The 19,052-nt window shown below is 41.4% G+C and overlaps 1 protein-coding gene across 2 annotated transcripts in view; it reads left to right on the top strand.

The window, feature by feature from the left end:
• The window catches only part of PCGF3 (polycomb group ring finger 3), a 36,026-nt gene extending 32,483 nt beyond the window's left edge, over positions 1-3,543 (top strand). For both annotated transcript variants that reach the window (XM_009274636.1, XM_019470844.1), the window contains 2 exons: positions 706-786; positions 2,607-3,543. In XM_009274636.1, the coding sequence (XP_009272911.1) occupies positions 706-786; positions 2,607-2,654 (129 nt within the window). In that variant the 3' untranslated portion in view covers positions 2,655-3,543. The remainder of the gene's footprint in view (positions 1-705; positions 787-2,606) is intronic.
• The last annotated feature ends 15,509 nt before the right edge of the window (positions 3,544-19,052 follow it).

The following is a 19,052-nucleotide window of genomic DNA, read 5'->3' as shown; positions in this document are numbered from 1 at the left end:
GTATTTAAAAGACGAGTAGATGAGGCACTTAGGGACATGGTTTAGTGGGCAGTGGTGTTGGGTTGCTGGTTGGACTCGATGATCTTAGAGGTCTTTTCCAACCTTAATGATTCTATGATTCTATGATCCTCATGTTTTTATGTTTATATCCTAACTGTTTCTAATATCAAGATCTTTCAACACTGAGATAGAAAAGTAAAAATAGCTATTGAGTATCTGCAAAAACACCATAAATACAGTATATGAGGGAGGTGGCAGACAGTTTTTTTAAAAAATGTATCCTTGTAGCAGAAAGCCACCTGGCTGGTGTTAGGTAAAAAATTTTCATAGTATGTTAAATAGCAGAGCTGTCTTTGAGATTTGTGAATTCTGTCTCCTTGATCATTTTATTGGGCCTTTTTAAAAGCATGTAAAGCTTTCAGAAAAGGGCATTAGTACTGCTTGGGAAGCTAAATCAAACAGTTAAGTCCCCTTCACACAGTATTTCCTAGGTGGGCACAGACACGGTCTTTCAGCACTTTACGTTGAGAAAAGACACTATCTTTTCTTTCCTGGTACTATTTTTGTCTGCAGAGCAACTGCAAGATGAAAGGTTCCAGTGTCTTCAGAGAAAAAAAATCTTGTCAAAGATTTGTAGTATGATCTGAAATATGTTGTTTCATGTACTGTGTCTCAATGAATTAACTGTCGTCTTTGTTTTGTCAGCTGGACATATTATGCAATGAAGAGATTCTTGGCAAGGACCACACGCTCAAGTTTGTAGTTGTTACTAGATGGAGATTTAAGGTATGACACAGTGGTTCCAAGTAAATCATGAAGTGGCCAAATAAAATGTTTGTAAAATAGGCATCACTGCAGAACTACACTGCAGTAACTGTAAACTTGATAAAAAGATACTTTAATAAATGTCTAATACAGCATCCTTAAACACCAAGTATTAATTTTGTTTCAAAAAAATGAAAGAAAGGGGAATTAAGTATTAATTGCAAGGGAAAAGGGAACACTGCATCAACTGTCAAATTGTTATCAAGTCTGGCAAAGGAAGTAGAAGCTGCAAGAAAGTATTATTTTTAGCTATTTCAGGTAAAACTGTTTTTAATCCACATAGGTAGGGAAATGGATTGTGATGCAGAAAAGGCAGAAATTTTCAACATAGTTCTCTTCTGTAGCTCAAGAAGGCTGTTTTACTTCTAAAGGAGAGGCAGTAATGCAACGCTTCTCTGCCTTAGTTCTAAGGAAACTTCTAGCAGCATTTAGTAGGCATAAACAAGGCTGGTTAAAAATGTTTGAGTACATCTTTGACTTGCTTATTGTGGTTTCTTTAAACAACTTTGAAACTCAATAATAAACAGTGGGGCATTCATTCTGAGTATTATCACATTAATAATGGCAACTCAAGTGAAATGGGTGTAAGAATGAATTGCAAAGTTGAACACTTAAGAGGCAAGTCACACCTACAGAGTCAGTGTATGTGTATTTGGGGATATTTGAACTAGGAGTTAGTATTCATAGTGGACAAGCAACACAGTCTGAGCTTACAGTGTACACTGAGGTAGAACCGCTTGATGGCTTTGGATGCCTATCTAGAAGAGGTGCGGGTGGGAGTAGGGAAGTGTTTTTCTGTCTTTGTGTAGAAAAACAATTGATTTGCGTAAGAGTCACAGGATAGAAGTCAATGCTTAGTCTTTGAAATGCGGAGAGGTCACTAGTGGAATCCTATTGGAATCTGTTTTGTGTTATATTCCTGAATGACCTGGAAAGGGATTTGAGTAGTGCAGTAACAGTGCACTGACAACATTGTGATTATTTAGGATAGTGAAGACAGATTGATGACAAAGGTTTGAAGCAAGCCTTTACAGTTCTGAGTGACAGGTGATTAATGAGCACCTTAAGTTCAATGTAGGTAAATATAAAAGGATACAAAACAAATGTTAGGGATTTGGCGGGGGGGAGGGGGTGTGTGTGTGGAAGAGAACCAAACGAGCATCAAATTGATGTGCCTTTGTACAAGTCTGCTATTCATTTTTATCATGGAAATCTGTGCGTCACTTTCCATGTGAGTCATATGGAAAAGGGAACATGAACTGCCTTCTCAAGTGAAAGAGGTGGGGGATGCAAAATGAAACTAGGGGGTGGGAGGTCCAGAACAAACAAGAGGAAGCAATTCTTTACATGAGACACAGAACTCCTTGGTGCAGGATGTTGTGGATGTTAGAAATTTACCTATTCATAAAAAAGCAATGGATACATTCACATGGATGCTGTTAAATATGAAGTACCACATGCTCTTATGCTGCTTTCTAGATATCTGCATTTCTTCCTTACTGGGAATGGGTTTTCCAAGTTAAACAGACCTGGTAGAACTACTCTTAAGGTGATCAGCTCCTGAAACAAAAGGGAAAGGATTCTTCATCTCTTGTTTGAGCCTCACAGATAAAATTGCATCTTGTCTTTGTGAAATTGCATCTTGTCTGTGAAATTTTGACAGGTCAGATAGCTACTCTGATAGTTCATTTAAGCTTTAGTTTATGAAACAGAAGTTTTGCCTACTGAACAGATTAGTTCTGGTTTTGTTTCTTAACTTATCTGATATTTCTGTCTTGCAGAAAGCACCTCTACTGCTACATTACAGACCCAAAATGGACTTGTTGTAAGAGAACTTTATTGTCCTTCTGGACAGAGTTTTTTGCAGAGACTATCATCTGGCACCTTCTTAGTGCATCACTAATCACATGACACAAACCAGCTGAATAAGTTTGGAAGACTGCAGTGCTTTCATAGCAGACTGTCCTTCTGAATATTTCTTCTAGGGATGTGTTACCTGGATTTCTGGACAGAAAATATTTATACTTTTTTTTGTACGGAAGAAAGAAGTCACAACTCAACAAGACACTACCAGCACTAAGTTTACAGATACTGAAAACACTTCACAGTTCCATGTAGCTCAGCCTGATTTATCTCTTACAGTTACACAGAAATAAGTTAGAATGTTGTGGGATGATTTTAAAATGTTGCTTTTGACACCAAGTTGCATTTAGTTACTTTTCACATTCTGAATCTTTAAAAACTATATTTTTGCACAGTGTTACTGTCTTATATAGTATGCCTGATTGCATTGGCTTTATTCAAGTTGTTCTGTAGAGCATTGAACATACCTAATGACATAGTGACTGGTGATAATTTATTATGCTGCATTGAAAACTTCTAGAAATCTGGGAAACCAGTAAGTTTGTCATTTTTTCCCAGTTACTGCTGTCCCTCACTTTGTGTTTTAGTAAAGTTTTGATACTCCCCTATGCATGTTGATTTGGTAAGATTAATAGAAATAATTTCAGTTGATTTCAATGTGCCCTGATATTTTGCTGTGGCATAAATTGTGCCACATAATGACAAATACTCAAAAGTGCTAGATTTGTGAACTTTTTTAAAAATAAACTTTTCTTACGTAGTCGTGGCTTGCAGAAATCAGTTTTTAATTTAGAGAGAATTTGCTCTCACTAGCTATTGAAATGCTGGCTCTTGGGCAACTTTGGGTGTTATTGCACAGTTTTCACTTCACTGATTAAAAATTCCTCAGATCATTATGAGCAGTTCTATATTTCCTTTACCTGTCCATAGCATTTTCTTTAGCGCAATTCCTAGCTATCTTCGGGGGGGGGGGGCGCGTGTGTCAGAAAAGATTATTTTAGCACCTTCTGGCCTTAACTGATAATTTTGCTTGCATCAGCGCTAACGGATGCAAGGTAATACACATGCATGTATATATGTGTGCATACATCTATACACACATATAACTGTATATTTTATAGAATGCACCCTCAGTAGCACTTAGGGTTCACTGCACTGTTTGTAAGGCTTTTTGAAATAGTTGGCTTTTTAAAAACAGTAGTTGAAAGTGATTTCTGCAAGCTGTATACAGTATAGCATATACAGTATGATTGTGAGAGTATTTGTCTGGCACAGGTGTCAAGTCACTGAAAACATGTTATGCCATATTATTGGCAGCTGGAAATAGTTAACCTTCTAATTTTTGGAAGAGTTTTCCAGTCAGCTGAAAATGCTATTTGTTATTCCTGTTATTTTTTGATAAATTGTCTTTGGATAAGAAAACAAATTTGCCTGTAACGGCACTGCTTTCTCTAGCTGTGCTCCTTTCCCTCTTCTGCTAGAAAGTATTACTTGTTACTGGATAACAGGAAGCTGATACTGCAAGAGGTTTATCCAAGCATTTTAAATCCTCTTCTTGAGTTTTCAAAGCACCACATTCCTCAGCATGTGTCCCATAATTTCCTTCTTTGGAGTCTTCAGTCCTCCTTTTTCAGCTCTGCTGCTGCAGAGCTCCAACTTGTGTCAATTTGTGTTTACCTTTGAAAACAGGGTTCCTCATTTTTAATTACAGTCACAGAAGTGAATGGGAAGGAAATCAAAAAGTATGCGAGCAGAGAATGAAAGGGAGCCTACTGAACTGTGGAGATGGAGAGCCACACAAAGGCCAAAAGTGCTGCTGTCCTTGCAGATGAGGGTATAGGATAGCTGCATTTGAATGTTTGGGTTAGGCAGAACTCCGCATCTGGGCTGGGTGGCTGGGTTTGGGGGTGGGTGGGGGGTGTGCATGCATACGAGCAATGGAATTGAACTTGGCTCTGGTTTTGTCTTACTGTTTGTGGACTCAGATATATGTATTTTAGGTTTTTTTCTGTCTTTAACATTACTTGAACTGGCAGAAGAGAACAAATGGGATCATGGGTCTACCATTTTTAATCTTTTCATATGAAACAGTGGATGCAGGTGGTATGGATGTGTACACAAACTGACATACTGGGCCTTTCTGGAGCTGTTAATGTGGTTGTTACTGTCCTAGTGTAAATAAGGGACTGGCTCTAGCCAGTGAGAGTATGAACAGGGCTGTAAGTGTCCACCCTCTGTGCACCCTGAGTATACAGACACTGGCTGTACCTGATGTAGACGTAATATTAAAGCCACCAGACAGCATTCTGATTAACCACCTTAATGGGGATATATATATACATAAATATATATATATGTGAGATCAGTCTACCTCAGAATGTGTGTACTGAAGAAACTTTTTGTATGACTAGATATTGATGCAGTGCTGTTAAAGTACATTGGGATTTTAGTACTTTCCTGCGTACTTGTGCAACTGAGAAATTAGTTATAAACATGCAAATTCAGAAGCCTTTCAAATCTATCTCTTGCTGTAACACTCAACAGTACAGAACATATATTTATAAGTTTATAACCATCTTTAGAATCACTTGAATTTGTTATGGTGCTATCAATATATTGAAAACTCTGTTTATACCTATATTGATACATGAACTCAAGCCAGTATAAATACCTACAGCTGGTTTTTTGCTCATAATTGTGTGTAACTGCTTTTGCAATATGTTTAATCTGATAAAAACTCACCAGTAAAAAGAAAAAAAAATACAAAACCACCCAGTTATTTTTCTAAATCATATGTCACAACATCTTCACTACAGAAACTCTTTCCCTCAGGAGGGAACTGTGTGACTGTGTCTGGACTGTACGTTTATTTCCTTTAGCCTTACTGAAAGACTACAATGCAATTGAATTGAGGTCAGAGGGAGGTCTCCTTTTGGTCAGAGCCTTGTTTCACTTCTGTGAAGCTTAAGAGACAGTTAATTTATATCAAGATTATGTTGGGTAAAATAACCCTGATACTGTTCAAAGTTGGACTAAAAGTTGGATTCAGCGTAGATATCTCTTAGTCCTAGTGAGATCATGTGAGTTTATTTGGCTTTCGTGAAGATGCCATTACTGTGAAGTAGTTTTCACAATTGCTTACGCTGGTAAATAATTGCAGTAAAGAAGTATCTTGTTGCATTATCCTCAGCAGCAATGAGACTGATGAATCACCCAGGCTCAGAGTCTCATTAAATATAGTTTCATTAAAAATAGATAATTCAGATAGAATATATAATATTGAATTTAAATAAGATTCGGGGTTTTAAATTTTAACTTTATAAAATTATTTATTCTATTTTAAGCCTTCTGTCTTATTTTACCATCCAAGTATTTTTGGTTTCAGTGGTCCAGCTTTATTTACGGGCATATAAAATGAAATTGTAAGATGTTTTTACAAGCTTCTTCCTACCTTGAGTTTGAGTAGCTTTTATTTGTATGTTTTTGTTTTGTATGGATAAAGAGCATTACTTATGCTTTTGTGCAATAGGTTTGAAACGTGCATTTATTAGGCATATGTTTAAATTGTAAATGTAGCATCTACTTACCGTTAAATTTAAAAGGAATGTAGATGGCTTTTCTCACTTGTTCAAATGGGGTTTTATTTGGGGCTATTATTTGGGGGGGTTGTTTTTTGATTTGTTCCTTTTTTTATTTTAAGAGTGAAGTGTGGGATTTCAATTTGTGTAAGTACAAGAGCTATCTGTCAGCAATATTTCAAAATAAATGACCTTGCAAGAAACCTTAATGTGAATTGTGGAAGCAATCAGCAAGACTTGCAGCCTATCTGAAAATGTTTTGTGCCATTGTTATGTCTGGTATATTTGTGTACCATCAAACCTGGGAATATTTATTTTTATTAGTTGTGCAATACTATACACAACACTATCACCTCTGGGGATATGGGACCATAAAAAATATCAGACTACAACTATGATGGTGCTATTTTTTTCCAATAGGCTATGAGCCTTTGAAAGCTTATCTGGCTCTTAATGTCTTTATAACAACATAGTCCTAGGAGATTCATTGAGGTTTTTTTCTACCGGTGGTAAATATTAACCATACAACTAGCCTATTTTACAGCATTATGCATCTTACCATTGAGCTAAATATAATCTATGATGGTGCTATTTTTTTCCACTAGGCTATGAGCCTTTGAAAGCTTATCTGGCTCTTAATGTCTTTATAACAACATAGTCCTAGGAGATTCATTGAGGTTTTTTTCTACCGGATGGTAAATATAACCATACAACTAGCCTATTTTACAGCATTATGCATCTTACCATTGAGCTAAATATAATAGGAAAAAGCCAACCAGTCTGTACATCACATCAGTGAGATGAATCTTAATAAGTACCTAAAATGCATTTTGTACAGAAGGCTTGACTGTACAGAAAAATCAAGTTTCTGTATTTCCTCAGGTAATCACTTCAGATTGGAAATGTTAATGCAACCTATACTTCAGTTAGTCTGCGTAAAGTTGATAACAGGGCAAAAAATTGTCCCATACACTAGAATCTCTCCGTAAGATATATTTAACTGTAACTAAGGTCTTGAGATCTGTTGTTGAAGTAAAAAGTTGCAGAGAGAACAACATTAAGGAACCTGGAACAATGCTTCAATCTCCGCTTTAATCAAAACTTGCGATCAGTTACAAACACTTTCTAGAAACTTGAGTCCTGTGGCAAGTCAACAGGAATGTTTTACTGTGGAGTAATGGTTTATTTATATACAAATTACAGCTCTGGTCCTGCTATTTGATCCATGTTTGATCATCCTTAGGGCTTCTTGGAAATCTGTCAAAGCCACAATGACTTGTCCAGATCCTAGTGGTAGGGTAGGAACTAAATGTCCAATTCTATGAACACTTGTATTGGTAACTTTACTAATAACCTTGATGGTTCCACAGAAACCAGTGGGATCATTCACACAATGGTTAGGTGTTGCTGAAGGAAGGAGCCCTGATTTTTGAATACTTATGTTCCAGTATTTTTTTTATTTTTATTTGAAACTCAAAGCATTGGTTTAATGGAATATTGAATTCAAGTGACTTACCTGGACAAAAGGAGAGTTTGTTCTTTCATTCTGCAACAAGATTATTTTACGGTTAAGGGACAATAAGCCAGTGCAACCACTAAGCCTTTATCCTCATATGTGGCATAATAAAGATTCTGGAACTGTCACAGTGTAAAACCATATTTTTGGCTTAGCTTCATTTGAAAGTTTACAATTTTTTTATGCTTTGTGTTGCTGTGTAATTTTTGTACAATTGGTGGCTGGTTTTGTCTGAATAAGCCTTTTGGGATTATTGCTTAATGTTTTGATTTTATGATAGTGAAGCTTGTATCCAGTGTTTTGCCAATTAATATTATATGCTTGTTAATAAAAGCAGAGAAACTAACTGAAATACTGTCAGGCTGGAAGTTATTGTCCCATTTTTCCCTCAGAACATAAGGAACTAGCTGTCATAATATAGCACTGAACAAACAGCGTGACTGAAACAATGGTTTGTGGCATTGCTTTGTCATAATCAGCCTTTTAATCAAACACAAGCATGACCCAAAGTATTACCCCACTGCACAAAATGGCAATATGTCTGTGACAAGTGTGTGGCAAGTAACTGCCAGTTAGGAAATGAAATGGCTTCAGCTACAAAGAGGAAAAACACAGCTGCCCTGATGTCTTTATATATCTATGGATAGAAAGGTACTTACCCGACCTGTATGTGTTACTTTCCATCTTACCCTTACCTGGTGATGTTGATGCGCAGGGACCGACTGCAACGTTCTGGAACACAGACATTTACTTAGATACATGCCAAATTGAAAAGCATATCTACACACATTTTATTTTATTTTACTTTGGTGAGCTGCTAGGGGAAAAAAGTTATCTTACTTATAGGAAGTTTTGATTAATGAACTGAATATGTTTTGCCTTTGAAAGAATTGGTCTATTGTGGTATATGGCAAACATTGGTGCTTGCCCGCTTCATAACTTCAAGAGCTTTTTTTCCTTCGAGATCCTTGAGATTTATTTTAATACCTGAACAGATCAAAGGTATAGGGGAATTTTTAGGTAAAATTAATTGAAATGCCTAGTTGAGGTAATACAGTAAAGCTGCAAAGCAGATGCTACAGTAGTTGAATTTCTTGCAGTATCTACATGCAGTAATGCAAATTTATAGCTTGTGAACTGCTCTGTACATACTGAGAGGGCAGGAAGGGCTTTTATTCCTGCTATTGGCTTGTTAGGAACTGCCAACAACTATGGGCTAGTTTGAAGACGGGTTTATTCATACACGTATTTCTTATTTGCACTGATAGTACCAATGTATAACTGTCCTGAGGAAATGAGGCATTTGCCGCTTACTAGCTTCGTTTAAATACCAGCATGAGAGACTTAGCGCAGAAAGATCCCTTTGCCTGTGTATAGTCACTTAAAAGTGAATAAATGTTAGCACTAATTGAGCAAGCATTACATTTTGTAAATCTTCCAAGCTCTCATTATTAGTGGTTCTAACACTTCCCTGAACTTTGTACTAGTGGTTCTTTCCATCTATCTGTGAACTAACCAGCGATGGGCCTGGCTCAGCCTGCTTCTTTCCTTCTTGCATTTTCAGCAACTAATACAGGAGTCTAGAGGAGATGGGCTCGAACGGAGGGGTTCTGTTTCATGGGAGTGTGATTACAGATTTTTCTGACCTCTGTAAATGCTGGAGTAGTTAAGAGATGACAGAAGCTTTCTTCTATGCAAGCAGAAGTACATAGTCACTTAGTGCAGTACACAAGTTGTGGTCTCTTTAATTGGCCCATATATCATGAAGAAATTGCTTAGGTTTTCAGGAAGAATGACTTGCATGTATACCTCACTTCAGGAGTGATTAAAGTACCACCATCAACATCTGTTGTGAATGTGACCTTTGAAATGGTTGTGGCAAAAATCCTTTTGTAAGAATGTTTTGTATTGTCCCATGTGAAGTATACTTGTAGAAATTCAGACTGTTCTCTGGCTTTGATTTGGACAGAAAAAATAACTTCTTTGACATTTTATCTTTTATTGCCATTACTTTGTGTTAGTTTGAAATGAGTCATTTAAAACTAGACTGCAAATCATTGTGGAAAACCTAAACAACAGAAATACATGATGGAACTGAACTAACTCCCCTCATCACCTGAACATGGTGCTAATCTAGTAAATAAAAGTAAAAACAATTCCAGTTTGACTGAAATTCCCAAGCCTCACAACAAGGAATTACGCTAATAGTCATGTTAGCTAGCCCTGAAAGCATAAACCTGCCCTGCAGCTAATAGCAGCCAACTGCATTTTTTTCCCCAGAGGTAATTCAACATGAGAAAGCTCTAACTGGTATTTCTTATTTTATATGTAACTGATATTTTCTTATTCCACTGATTGAATATTCTGCTGTAAAAATCAGTACTTACAAGTGGAATATCTCTTTTTGTGCAATAACTTCCTTGGGGTTTCCTTGATTATTTTTTCTGACTGCTCCAATCTCCATTTTAGTTTAATGTGTGAACTTAAGATAGATTAACTCAGCTGTTTAAACACTGGTGTAGACATAGTCACTCAGGATTAAATTGATCTCAACTCAGTTAAGCTTAATCCAGTACCACATCTGAATAACTGTCTGAATAGAGGTATAATGCAATGTAACTCTCTATGCACCTTTATGTAAAAAGTCCCCGCGTGTCTTCAACTTCTAACATGGACATCATTTAGCCTTTTCTTTTCTTGAATCTTTTTTTTTTCCAAGCTTGCTTTTGGTTAGCTTTTCTGTGAGAAATTCAAGCAGTGGCCTGGCCTTAGTGGACAAAAATGGGTACAAGAGTACTCTGAGAGATTCCCCTACCAAGAGTAAGATGTGGGCCACATCTATGTAAAGATGTCTAGTCTTTCACAGGACAATGTTCTTGGACGTGTACTGTCACTGTGTAGAGACGTATTGATGGGGTTGAATTAGACATGTCTGTGTTTCATATGTTGTGTGTAATGATTGTATGTTTATGTATCCAAACGTATCCGTGAAAATAAGAACAGAACAAAAATCCGAGCAACTGGCTTCAATAGGAAGACTGACTGGGTGGTTTCCATGAAAGGATGCTGCCCTTACAGCCTTGCCTCTTGTTTTCTGCCTCTGCCTATAGCATGTGATTAGTCTTTTGCACACCTGAGGGAAGGGAAGCTTCATTTTCCTGAAAGTCTTTAAGGCTATTTACTTATTTATTTATTTCCTCCTTTGATGCAAAGCTCACCATCCCTTGCCTGAATTTTGACTCCTTCATTCAAGAGAACACAAAGCCTTTGATTCTGGATGCCCTAAGGCTGCACCATGTGAAGGTCTCCATTGCTGTTGTGAAAAATGCTGACTGTTGATGTGGCAAATAATGTCTCTGCTTCTGGGCTGTTCTGCTAGTGCTCAGCAGGCTGCAGAGCAAAGTTTCTGCTTTGGTACATTTCATAATACAATATATTCTCTAAATGCTTTTGTTTTCCTACTTAAGCAATGTCTTTGTAACCAGCTGCAATGGATTGTGACAGCATTACTTGGATTATTGTTTTAAATGTGTTTTGCTGATTTCTGAGAGTGCCTGGAAAGAGGCTGATAGTATAGTGGTGAACATGGATGTCAAGTAGAATGTATCCTCTGGTCCTGTTTCACATCCTCTGGAAAAGATTGCTTTCTCTGCTTCATTTCAGTCTTACAATCTACAGCTGCAACATCTGAGACCTGATGATTTCAACTGTTGCCCCTGCTCAGCTTTGAGGCTGTCTCTGGTTTTTATTGCAGCAGTGGGCATTGCTTGAAAATGCTGATAATACTGGTTTGAAACAAAGTTACTGAGTAGTTGTTTCTGGACCCTCTACCATTGGCATCTCAACAGATCTTGTGTGTCCTGACTGGAGAGGCAACTGCTTCTCATTCTGGAGAAACAGTCTCCTCTTTCCTCTCCCTAGGAAACAAGGAGTCCCAAGTCTGCGTGCATTTTGATATGACGGGACTGCTTCACCATTGCTCTCTTCAAGAGCTTTCGGGATTAGAGGATCCTCGTGTTCAGACAAGGCTTACATAGTTCTACTCTGGTTCACAAAGCATAACAGAAACTTTGCTAGTTTTAGTCAGAATGACTGGAGGCTAAACACATGAAAAGAGTTGCTAGCAGGGAGTTTTGGTTCTGTGATGGGCAACTGTGATATCTCACATTGCCTTGCAGAAAGTTTACAGTTCTGTGACACTAGATGGCTCTCTTCAGCATTTTCCATAGCTGACTGGCATCTCAGTATCATGGGTCTGATCTCTGGGGGTCCTCCTTAGCAAAGTGTGCTTTCAACTTGCCTTGGGCCTCGTCCTCTTGCTTCCTTGGCTTTGATGGGTTGACTGGCTTTGTCTCTGTGGTGGGGGAGCTCCTCTTGCTGGATATGAGGAGACCTCATCAACTTTCTTCATCTTTCCCTGGTCACTTACCCTGATCCATGGTCTGTTTTGTTATTGCAGTCTCAGCACATGCATGTTTATTACAGGTGACATTCTTGTGGTGCAGCTATTCTGGCTCCAGTGACAGAGTGACCAGCATTTCTGCTGTGTACTGCCAAGTGAATTCATCTATCTGTCTTTTTCAGGCTTCTTGAATGTCACAGCACATGAGAAACTCTTATAAGCAGCCAGTTTGGGTTGGGGGTCTTGGGACTGGAGTCTCTCTCCCTCGTTGTGGGGTATGACAGCAATGTGCCTTTCTGCTCTTTTCCTCAGGCAGCTGCTTGTTCAGGCTCCGAGTGTGAAAAATTCACTACAACTGTAGGGGAACCTCTTTCTGTGCTGGTTCCACCTGCCCCTACACCTTCTGGTGCCAGCTGAGGCACCTGCTGAGCTTCAGCTCATCGCCTTGGCAGTACCCTGGACCCAAGCTGCAGCCAGGGAGACAGAAGAGCATGACCCGCTTCCTGCTTCTGCAGGGTCTTCCCTGTCACTGGGCTCTCGCCTTCAAGGCCTTCTTGTGCAGGAAGCCCTAGTGAGCTGTAACTGGTCCTATGTCTGACTTTCCTGCTGCTTTGCTCACTTCACCTAGAGGAGGGGAAAAGGAAACTGTTCTTATGCTATCTGCTCCATAAAGCAGCTTCCTGCTCCTGGGAGAAGATAAGTCCAGCTCTAGGTGGACACACAAGCATATCACAAGCTGCTTGTGTGAGCATCTGACCTGTGCATCCTGGTGAGGCTTGGAAGGAGGCAAGATGCCAACCATTCCTGAATTTGTCCTCCTTTTTGTTGTCAAAAGAGTGGTAGGGTGAGAAGTTGAGACCAGCTAGCTCCTCTGCCAGACCAAACCAAATGTGTGCCAGAGCTCTTGATGCTGCTTTGGGGTGAAGAAAGCTGTACAAGTTGCTAGTCCAGTGCTCCCCCGCACTGGGCATGGTGATGTAGTTTTGCAAATGCACATCCGCCCCCTTGGTGGTTATGATTCACAGAATGGCATTGGGAAGAGAGGGTGTGAGAGGTGGCTGCAAAGCAGGCCTGGCTGGATTATACAACCTGTCATGAATATACAACCATGAAATAAGAAGAGGGGAAGGGAGGAGACAGGGTGAGAGGAAAAGGAGCTAGTTACCTGGTTGAATGAATGAAGCTGAAATTACTAATGAGGCTAACAGACTAGCTGAACATGGGTCCTGCAGCATGTTTTGCACATATGCTTGATTTTTCTTACAGTTGGTAACTCTGCCTCGAAATGTCTGGCTGGTATGCTCTCTATATTGTCTTTGGAGTGGTAAGAGCTGTGCTTTGCCCTGGAACTGGCATGGTCTGAAGGCAGGGTACAGCTGTAAACAAAGTCTGTGTTCAGGAAAACAGGTTGCAACTGTTAGCAAAGCTGCTGTGTGTTCCTGGCTTACCATTGAACTTGAGCACATACGGGAGTATTAACTGGGAGCAGGGCAGGCTCTTTTAAACTTCGTTGCGCTAGTCAAAACAGCAAAGCCAAGGAAGCAACGGCAGCTACTGGAAAAGCTGAGTTTGACTGCTTGGTGTTTAACAGTGCCTTGGTTAAGTTAAACCAGAGTTGCATAAGCCAGACATTCACATGGACATGCTTAGAAAAATAGGGAAATGAGAGAACTTCTGTGTGAAGCATAGGAAGTGGTGCAGATGACAGTTCAGCTTTCTGCTTCGTGCTAGGAGCTGGAGGTGCTTGGCACAGTGGCTCTCGGCACAGGAAGTGCTAGTGCCCTGCTGTGACAGGGAAGCCCAACCCTGCAGAGGGGATGTGAGATGCAGAGGCACCTTAAGCACAGCACTGTGTTTCTGGCACAGCACGGGGATCACCCAGTGCATGGCTGGTCTCTGAGGTGCATCTGTCCTTGCTGGCCAGAGCACCAGCATGTTCCTGTAGACTTTAATTGCCAGGGTACAGTTTAATCTGTTGCTATGCCTGTTGCAGGGAAACCAGAGACCTTCCTAGCACAGGTGCTAGCTGTCATGCAGCGCCTGGTGAGAGCAGGGTCAGGCATCCAAGTGTGTGTCTTCGCTTCAACCACTGCCTGGCTTCAAGGCAAAGAGCTCCTTGATCACACTGTAGTGCAACCTGCAGGCTTTTGCAGCCAAGCAGCAGCCACACTCAATTTCCCCAAGGGCAGTGGGGAATAAACATCTTGCTGCTAAACAAATGCTGAATGAAAATGTCCTGTGGGATTCTGAGTAGCTGTGGGACAGAGCATGGCCCATGCAACTGCCTGTTATAAGCAGTGGGGTATTTGGGAAGAAGAGGCTGTGCTTGGACAACATAAAAAGCACAGGGTTCACAGGGGGTACTTGGGATGACTGAGAAATCTATGCATTGTATGTGTGTAAAATAATTGGCTCATTGGAAAAGGGCACAATGGACAAGAGAGACTAGTAGGGAAATGCCTGTTGCAGTACATGAGGAGTTCATTGGATGCTTTGGATTGTGTTGAATACCTCTTAATTTCTCCTTGCATGTTGCTGGGTGCTGAGCATGCGTCACTGCAAATGTCCTGGTGACCCAACTGCCCTAATGAAGAAGCTCGTGCAAGAAGTCCAGTATTGAGTCATGTGGCTGTGAGGGAATCAGATCTTTGGTTAGAAACTCTGAGGTGGCAAATCACAGCTGGTGAGGAAGAAGCTGTGTCCTGGGGTGTTCCAGGATCGTTGGAGCACCTCTGCAGTGATGAAACAACCAGTGGGAGAGGCAAGCCCTGGAAGTAACATGAAGGGCATCCAAAGATGGGGACAACACATAGCTTGATGGGTAGCCACTGGCCAGACAGCATCAGGGCAGAGAAGCTGTATCTTTCAGAGAATGGGCATGCCACACTATCGAAGTGGCAGCTAGGGTGCAGACAGTAACTGAGAAGTCAATGGTCCATCCATCCATCTGCCCTCTGACAGATCAGTTTTATCAGAGATGCATGCAACTATTCTAAACTTAGCACTGATCGGGAGCCATTGTCAGCTAGATCCCACCCATCTGCTGTCAGGGACTCATAGGAGTCTTGGGAGCACAGGGCTGCCAGATTTCAACATGAAAGCAGGCTCAGCTCCTGCATTCTAAGTGCTCATAAGTTTATACTATGTTCAGGCTCCTTGCTCCTTCCACCTTTTTTAAGTCTTCTTGGTCCTGGACTCCAGAAATGGCTCTGCTTATTTTAGAACTGGATCTTCCTGCCTTACCTGCAATTTTTCTTTAGTTATCTAGCAAAGAACACTTCAGTTGGCTTTCCCTTATCTCCTTCTGTTTCGCTTTAGGGAATCTTGTATCACACAATGGCAGCTTCTTTCCAAGTTTTTTTTGTCTGGTTCATTCAGGGACTATTAATGCTAACATGACAGTGTTGGACTGCTCAGCTGACAAAAAAAAACCACCTTGGGAGCAAGCAGTTGGGCCAAGGCATGGTGGATCCATACTCTGAACTGCAGCACAGAAGCAGTTAGAAATTCCCTTATAACTACAGGGCCTAGACATCTGCAGAGAAGTGGATGGGGTTGGCAGTAGCTGCAGATAATCTGATATACATTAGTGACAGTTAATTTTGTCACATGTACACTGGGTTGTATGCTAATACATCTTTTTCACCGTAAGAATTGTAATTCAGGAAGCCTCTTGGTTTTGTCCTCCACCTTGCTTAAGCCCAGCTTCTTGCTTAATGGGCATGAAAGCTGAGCTATATGAGCTATTGGCTTTCCTTGAGGCTCATGCATCTGCTTTTTGTCTTACTGTGCAAAGTGTTTCTATTCCAAAACTGTGTTCCCTTGCCAGCTGGTGACCCATTTGCAGCTTGCTTTAGAACAGCAAAAGATATCCATGCTGTGTAGCAAAAGAACCAGATGCTGAACAGCACTCTGCTCACAAAAGTGTGTTTGTTTTCAGTGTTGCTTCCATGTAGCATAGCCAGATTTAAGGCTCACTGAAGCTTGTTGAATACTGTCAGCTTCCCTGTCTGTCAATACTGGAGAGTGCTTTCTTTAGCTGCAGTTCTTTAACATCTTCATGCAGTCCTGCTGTTGGGGTTAGTCACTGTTTATCCTCATCTTTCTTAATCTGCCCCTAAATTGATCGGTGCAGTCCAGCGTACAAAGCTGTGCTCAATTCCCAGAGCTCAGTTCCAAGTGGAAGAGGCTGTGCTCTGACAGCACCAAGTGAGATGTATATGCTTGACAGAGCAAAAAGTGGATGAACTTACAGATTTTAGTTTATTTTGTTAATCAAAGAACAAATTGATGGTGTTGATCTTTAGGGATCTAGGGAAGATCAAAGTTCTGAGAAACACAGGCTCTTCTATCTAGAAGCCAAAGATGAAACAAAAGCTCAGAACTGGCACCAGTAACAAAACATGCAGATTGCATGTGCTTGTGTATATCTGTGTGTGCTGGGGCCTCTAAACTTCACATGTAGTCATTCACAGGAAAAATTTAATTGGTACAAGGTGGATCCCTCCAGCAGCTGGACTCAGACTCCCAGTCTGCCCAGCAGCTGGCCCCTGGATCCCAGTCTCCCCAGTTGCTGTCACTTAGACATACGTGCCTTCAAGGCCACAGCTCATGCAGATTGCATGTGCTTGTGTATATCTCTGGGGCCTGGGGCCTCTAAACTTCACATGTAGTCATTCACAGGAAAAATTTAATTGGTGGATCCCTCCACGTGCCTTCAAGGCCACAGCTCTACTCCAGTTGCTGATACAGACCATCACACACACAGCTGCCCAGGACTCCCCTGGTCCCATAGATGACCCCCCTGTGCTCTCGCTCCTAGAGACACACAGGCAGTCTTACACTCGGAGCTGGCCCTTGCAGACCCACTCAACACCTTGTTCCCAGGCCACTTCACCTATTCACCATCTTGTCTGGCTTGATCTTTGCTAGTGCTCACACACTCACTCACGCAGCCACACTCGCTACAGCTGCTGGCACCCTGGGCCCTCCAACTCATGGTCTGACTTGCAGCTGCTGGCACTCAGGCCCCCACAGACACACCTACACACAGAACAGAGCACCCCTCACCCAGGAAGGAGTTAGAAAGGAATTCACTATGAAGATAAGACAGGTGCTGGTCAGGCACAGCGCATGGTTAGACGTGTACTGACCAGCCAGCTGTTTACAGAAAACTGGCCCTTTTAATCCCCTTACCCCTCTTTTTTCCCCATGTTTTTTCCTCCCCAAATCACCTAAGTCCCTCCCTTTTCCTGCCTTTGGTTCCTCCCATAAATATTCCATAACAAGTGCTGTGCAATCCAGAACTGCTTTTCCCCTGCATCCCATAATATGTCCCATACCCTTAGGCAGCAACCTAAGCTACCTGATCTGGACAGCTGCTCCTGATGACTCATCGTGGTGGGTATCACACCTGGACATTGGTCTGATGGTTCTCCTCGCACAGCCCTGGGAGGGGCCGGGCAAGGTTCCTCAGGAGTCCTTAACTTGCTTGCTATTGTGCTCCTGTGCTCCTCTGGGCTTGAGGACATGAGCCTTTTGAGGGCTGGTGGCTCCTATGGTGGGCCTGGGAGCAGCACAGCAGGGTACTGTTTGCCCTCCACCAAAGTCTTTCTGTGCTCCTTTGTGGGTGTGCAGATGAGCTAAAGCTATGAGCACATAATCCAACAACCACGTGTTAGGTGAAGTGACATGGAAAAACTGAGGCATGAAGTCCAACTCATGTGGCAGTGTCAGGGTCATGCCAGTCTTGGGCTATATGCATCTGGCATCAGAGGCATCTTCCTGACACAGCAGAATGCTGGTGGACTGTAACAGCAGGTCTCACAGGGGATGTGCAAGCATGGCAAAGTTGCATGGGATCTCCTGGCCCCACAGGCTGCTTGTTTGTCCCACTAGACCTAGCTTAGAGAATGCCATCTTGCTCAAGGCTTCCTGGGACAGCTGTGATATGACAGAAATGCTCAAATGATGGTGTCAAATGCCAGATCATAATGTTTAACTACAGCATAAAACAAATTCTGCATTCCTACTCCTTTGCCCCTGCTGCCATCCCCCAACCTATTTATTTTTAAGGAGCAGTAATGCAAATAACTTGGCTACTAGTGAGTTCCTTTGCCTTCAAGCATCCCTAGGACTGCACATGAAGAGTAAATAAATATCCTCCAAGGGTATACTTGCTTCTGCTCAGAATTAAATAGAGATTAAAAAAACCACTCCTCGTGCAAAAGTGATTCAGTTTTGCTCCTGTGGATGTGCAGAATAGCAGGAGAGGTAGTAGAGGAGAGCTGGTTGCAGGCCTTACCCACTTCTCATGTTGGAAAGGCTGGACAGGATGCTCACTGCTGCAAGTCATCCTTGCATGGATGATGATGAAGCACGTTCTCAGCTCCGCTGCATGTGTGGCAGTCAGAATTTATGGTTACTCTGCAGAGGTGATGGCTGCTAACATGGGATTAACCACCTGTCACACAGCTTTTGTGTTCTGTGTTTTGTGAACAAAACACTTGCCTGGCTTTTATCTGGGGAGAATCAACTACGTAACCACAGAGAGGAAGTGCCAGAGCCAGGGATGGAGCCTATTTCCTTCATTAGTTGGCCCAATTACCTCACTGTGACCATTCGTCAGGGTGCTGAGAACACACCACCACCTGTTTTTCCTGCTGCCTGATGCCATTTTAAATAAACTATTGTCTTGTTTTGCACCTGTGATCCTGAAGCTTATAAAGTATGCAGAGAAATGAGGGCTGGGTAGGCAGGTGCTGCATCACAAATACGCTGCTGGCCCTATGGGGATGTGTATTTTGTCTCGTGGCTCAAGCACTGACCAGCCAGCTCAACCACCACCACGTTCCCTCAGCCTTAAGTA

Source organism: Aptenodytes forsteri, unplaced genomic scaffold, assembly GCF_000699145.1.
Source record: "Aptenodytes forsteri isolate BGI_AS27 unplaced genomic scaffold, ASM69914v1 Scaffold224, whole genome shotgun sequence".
NCBI classification, from domain to species: Eukaryota; Metazoa; Chordata; class Aves; order Sphenisciformes; family Spheniscidae; genus Aptenodytes; species Aptenodytes forsteri.
This window is presented reverse-complemented; position numbering and strand designations above follow the sequence as displayed.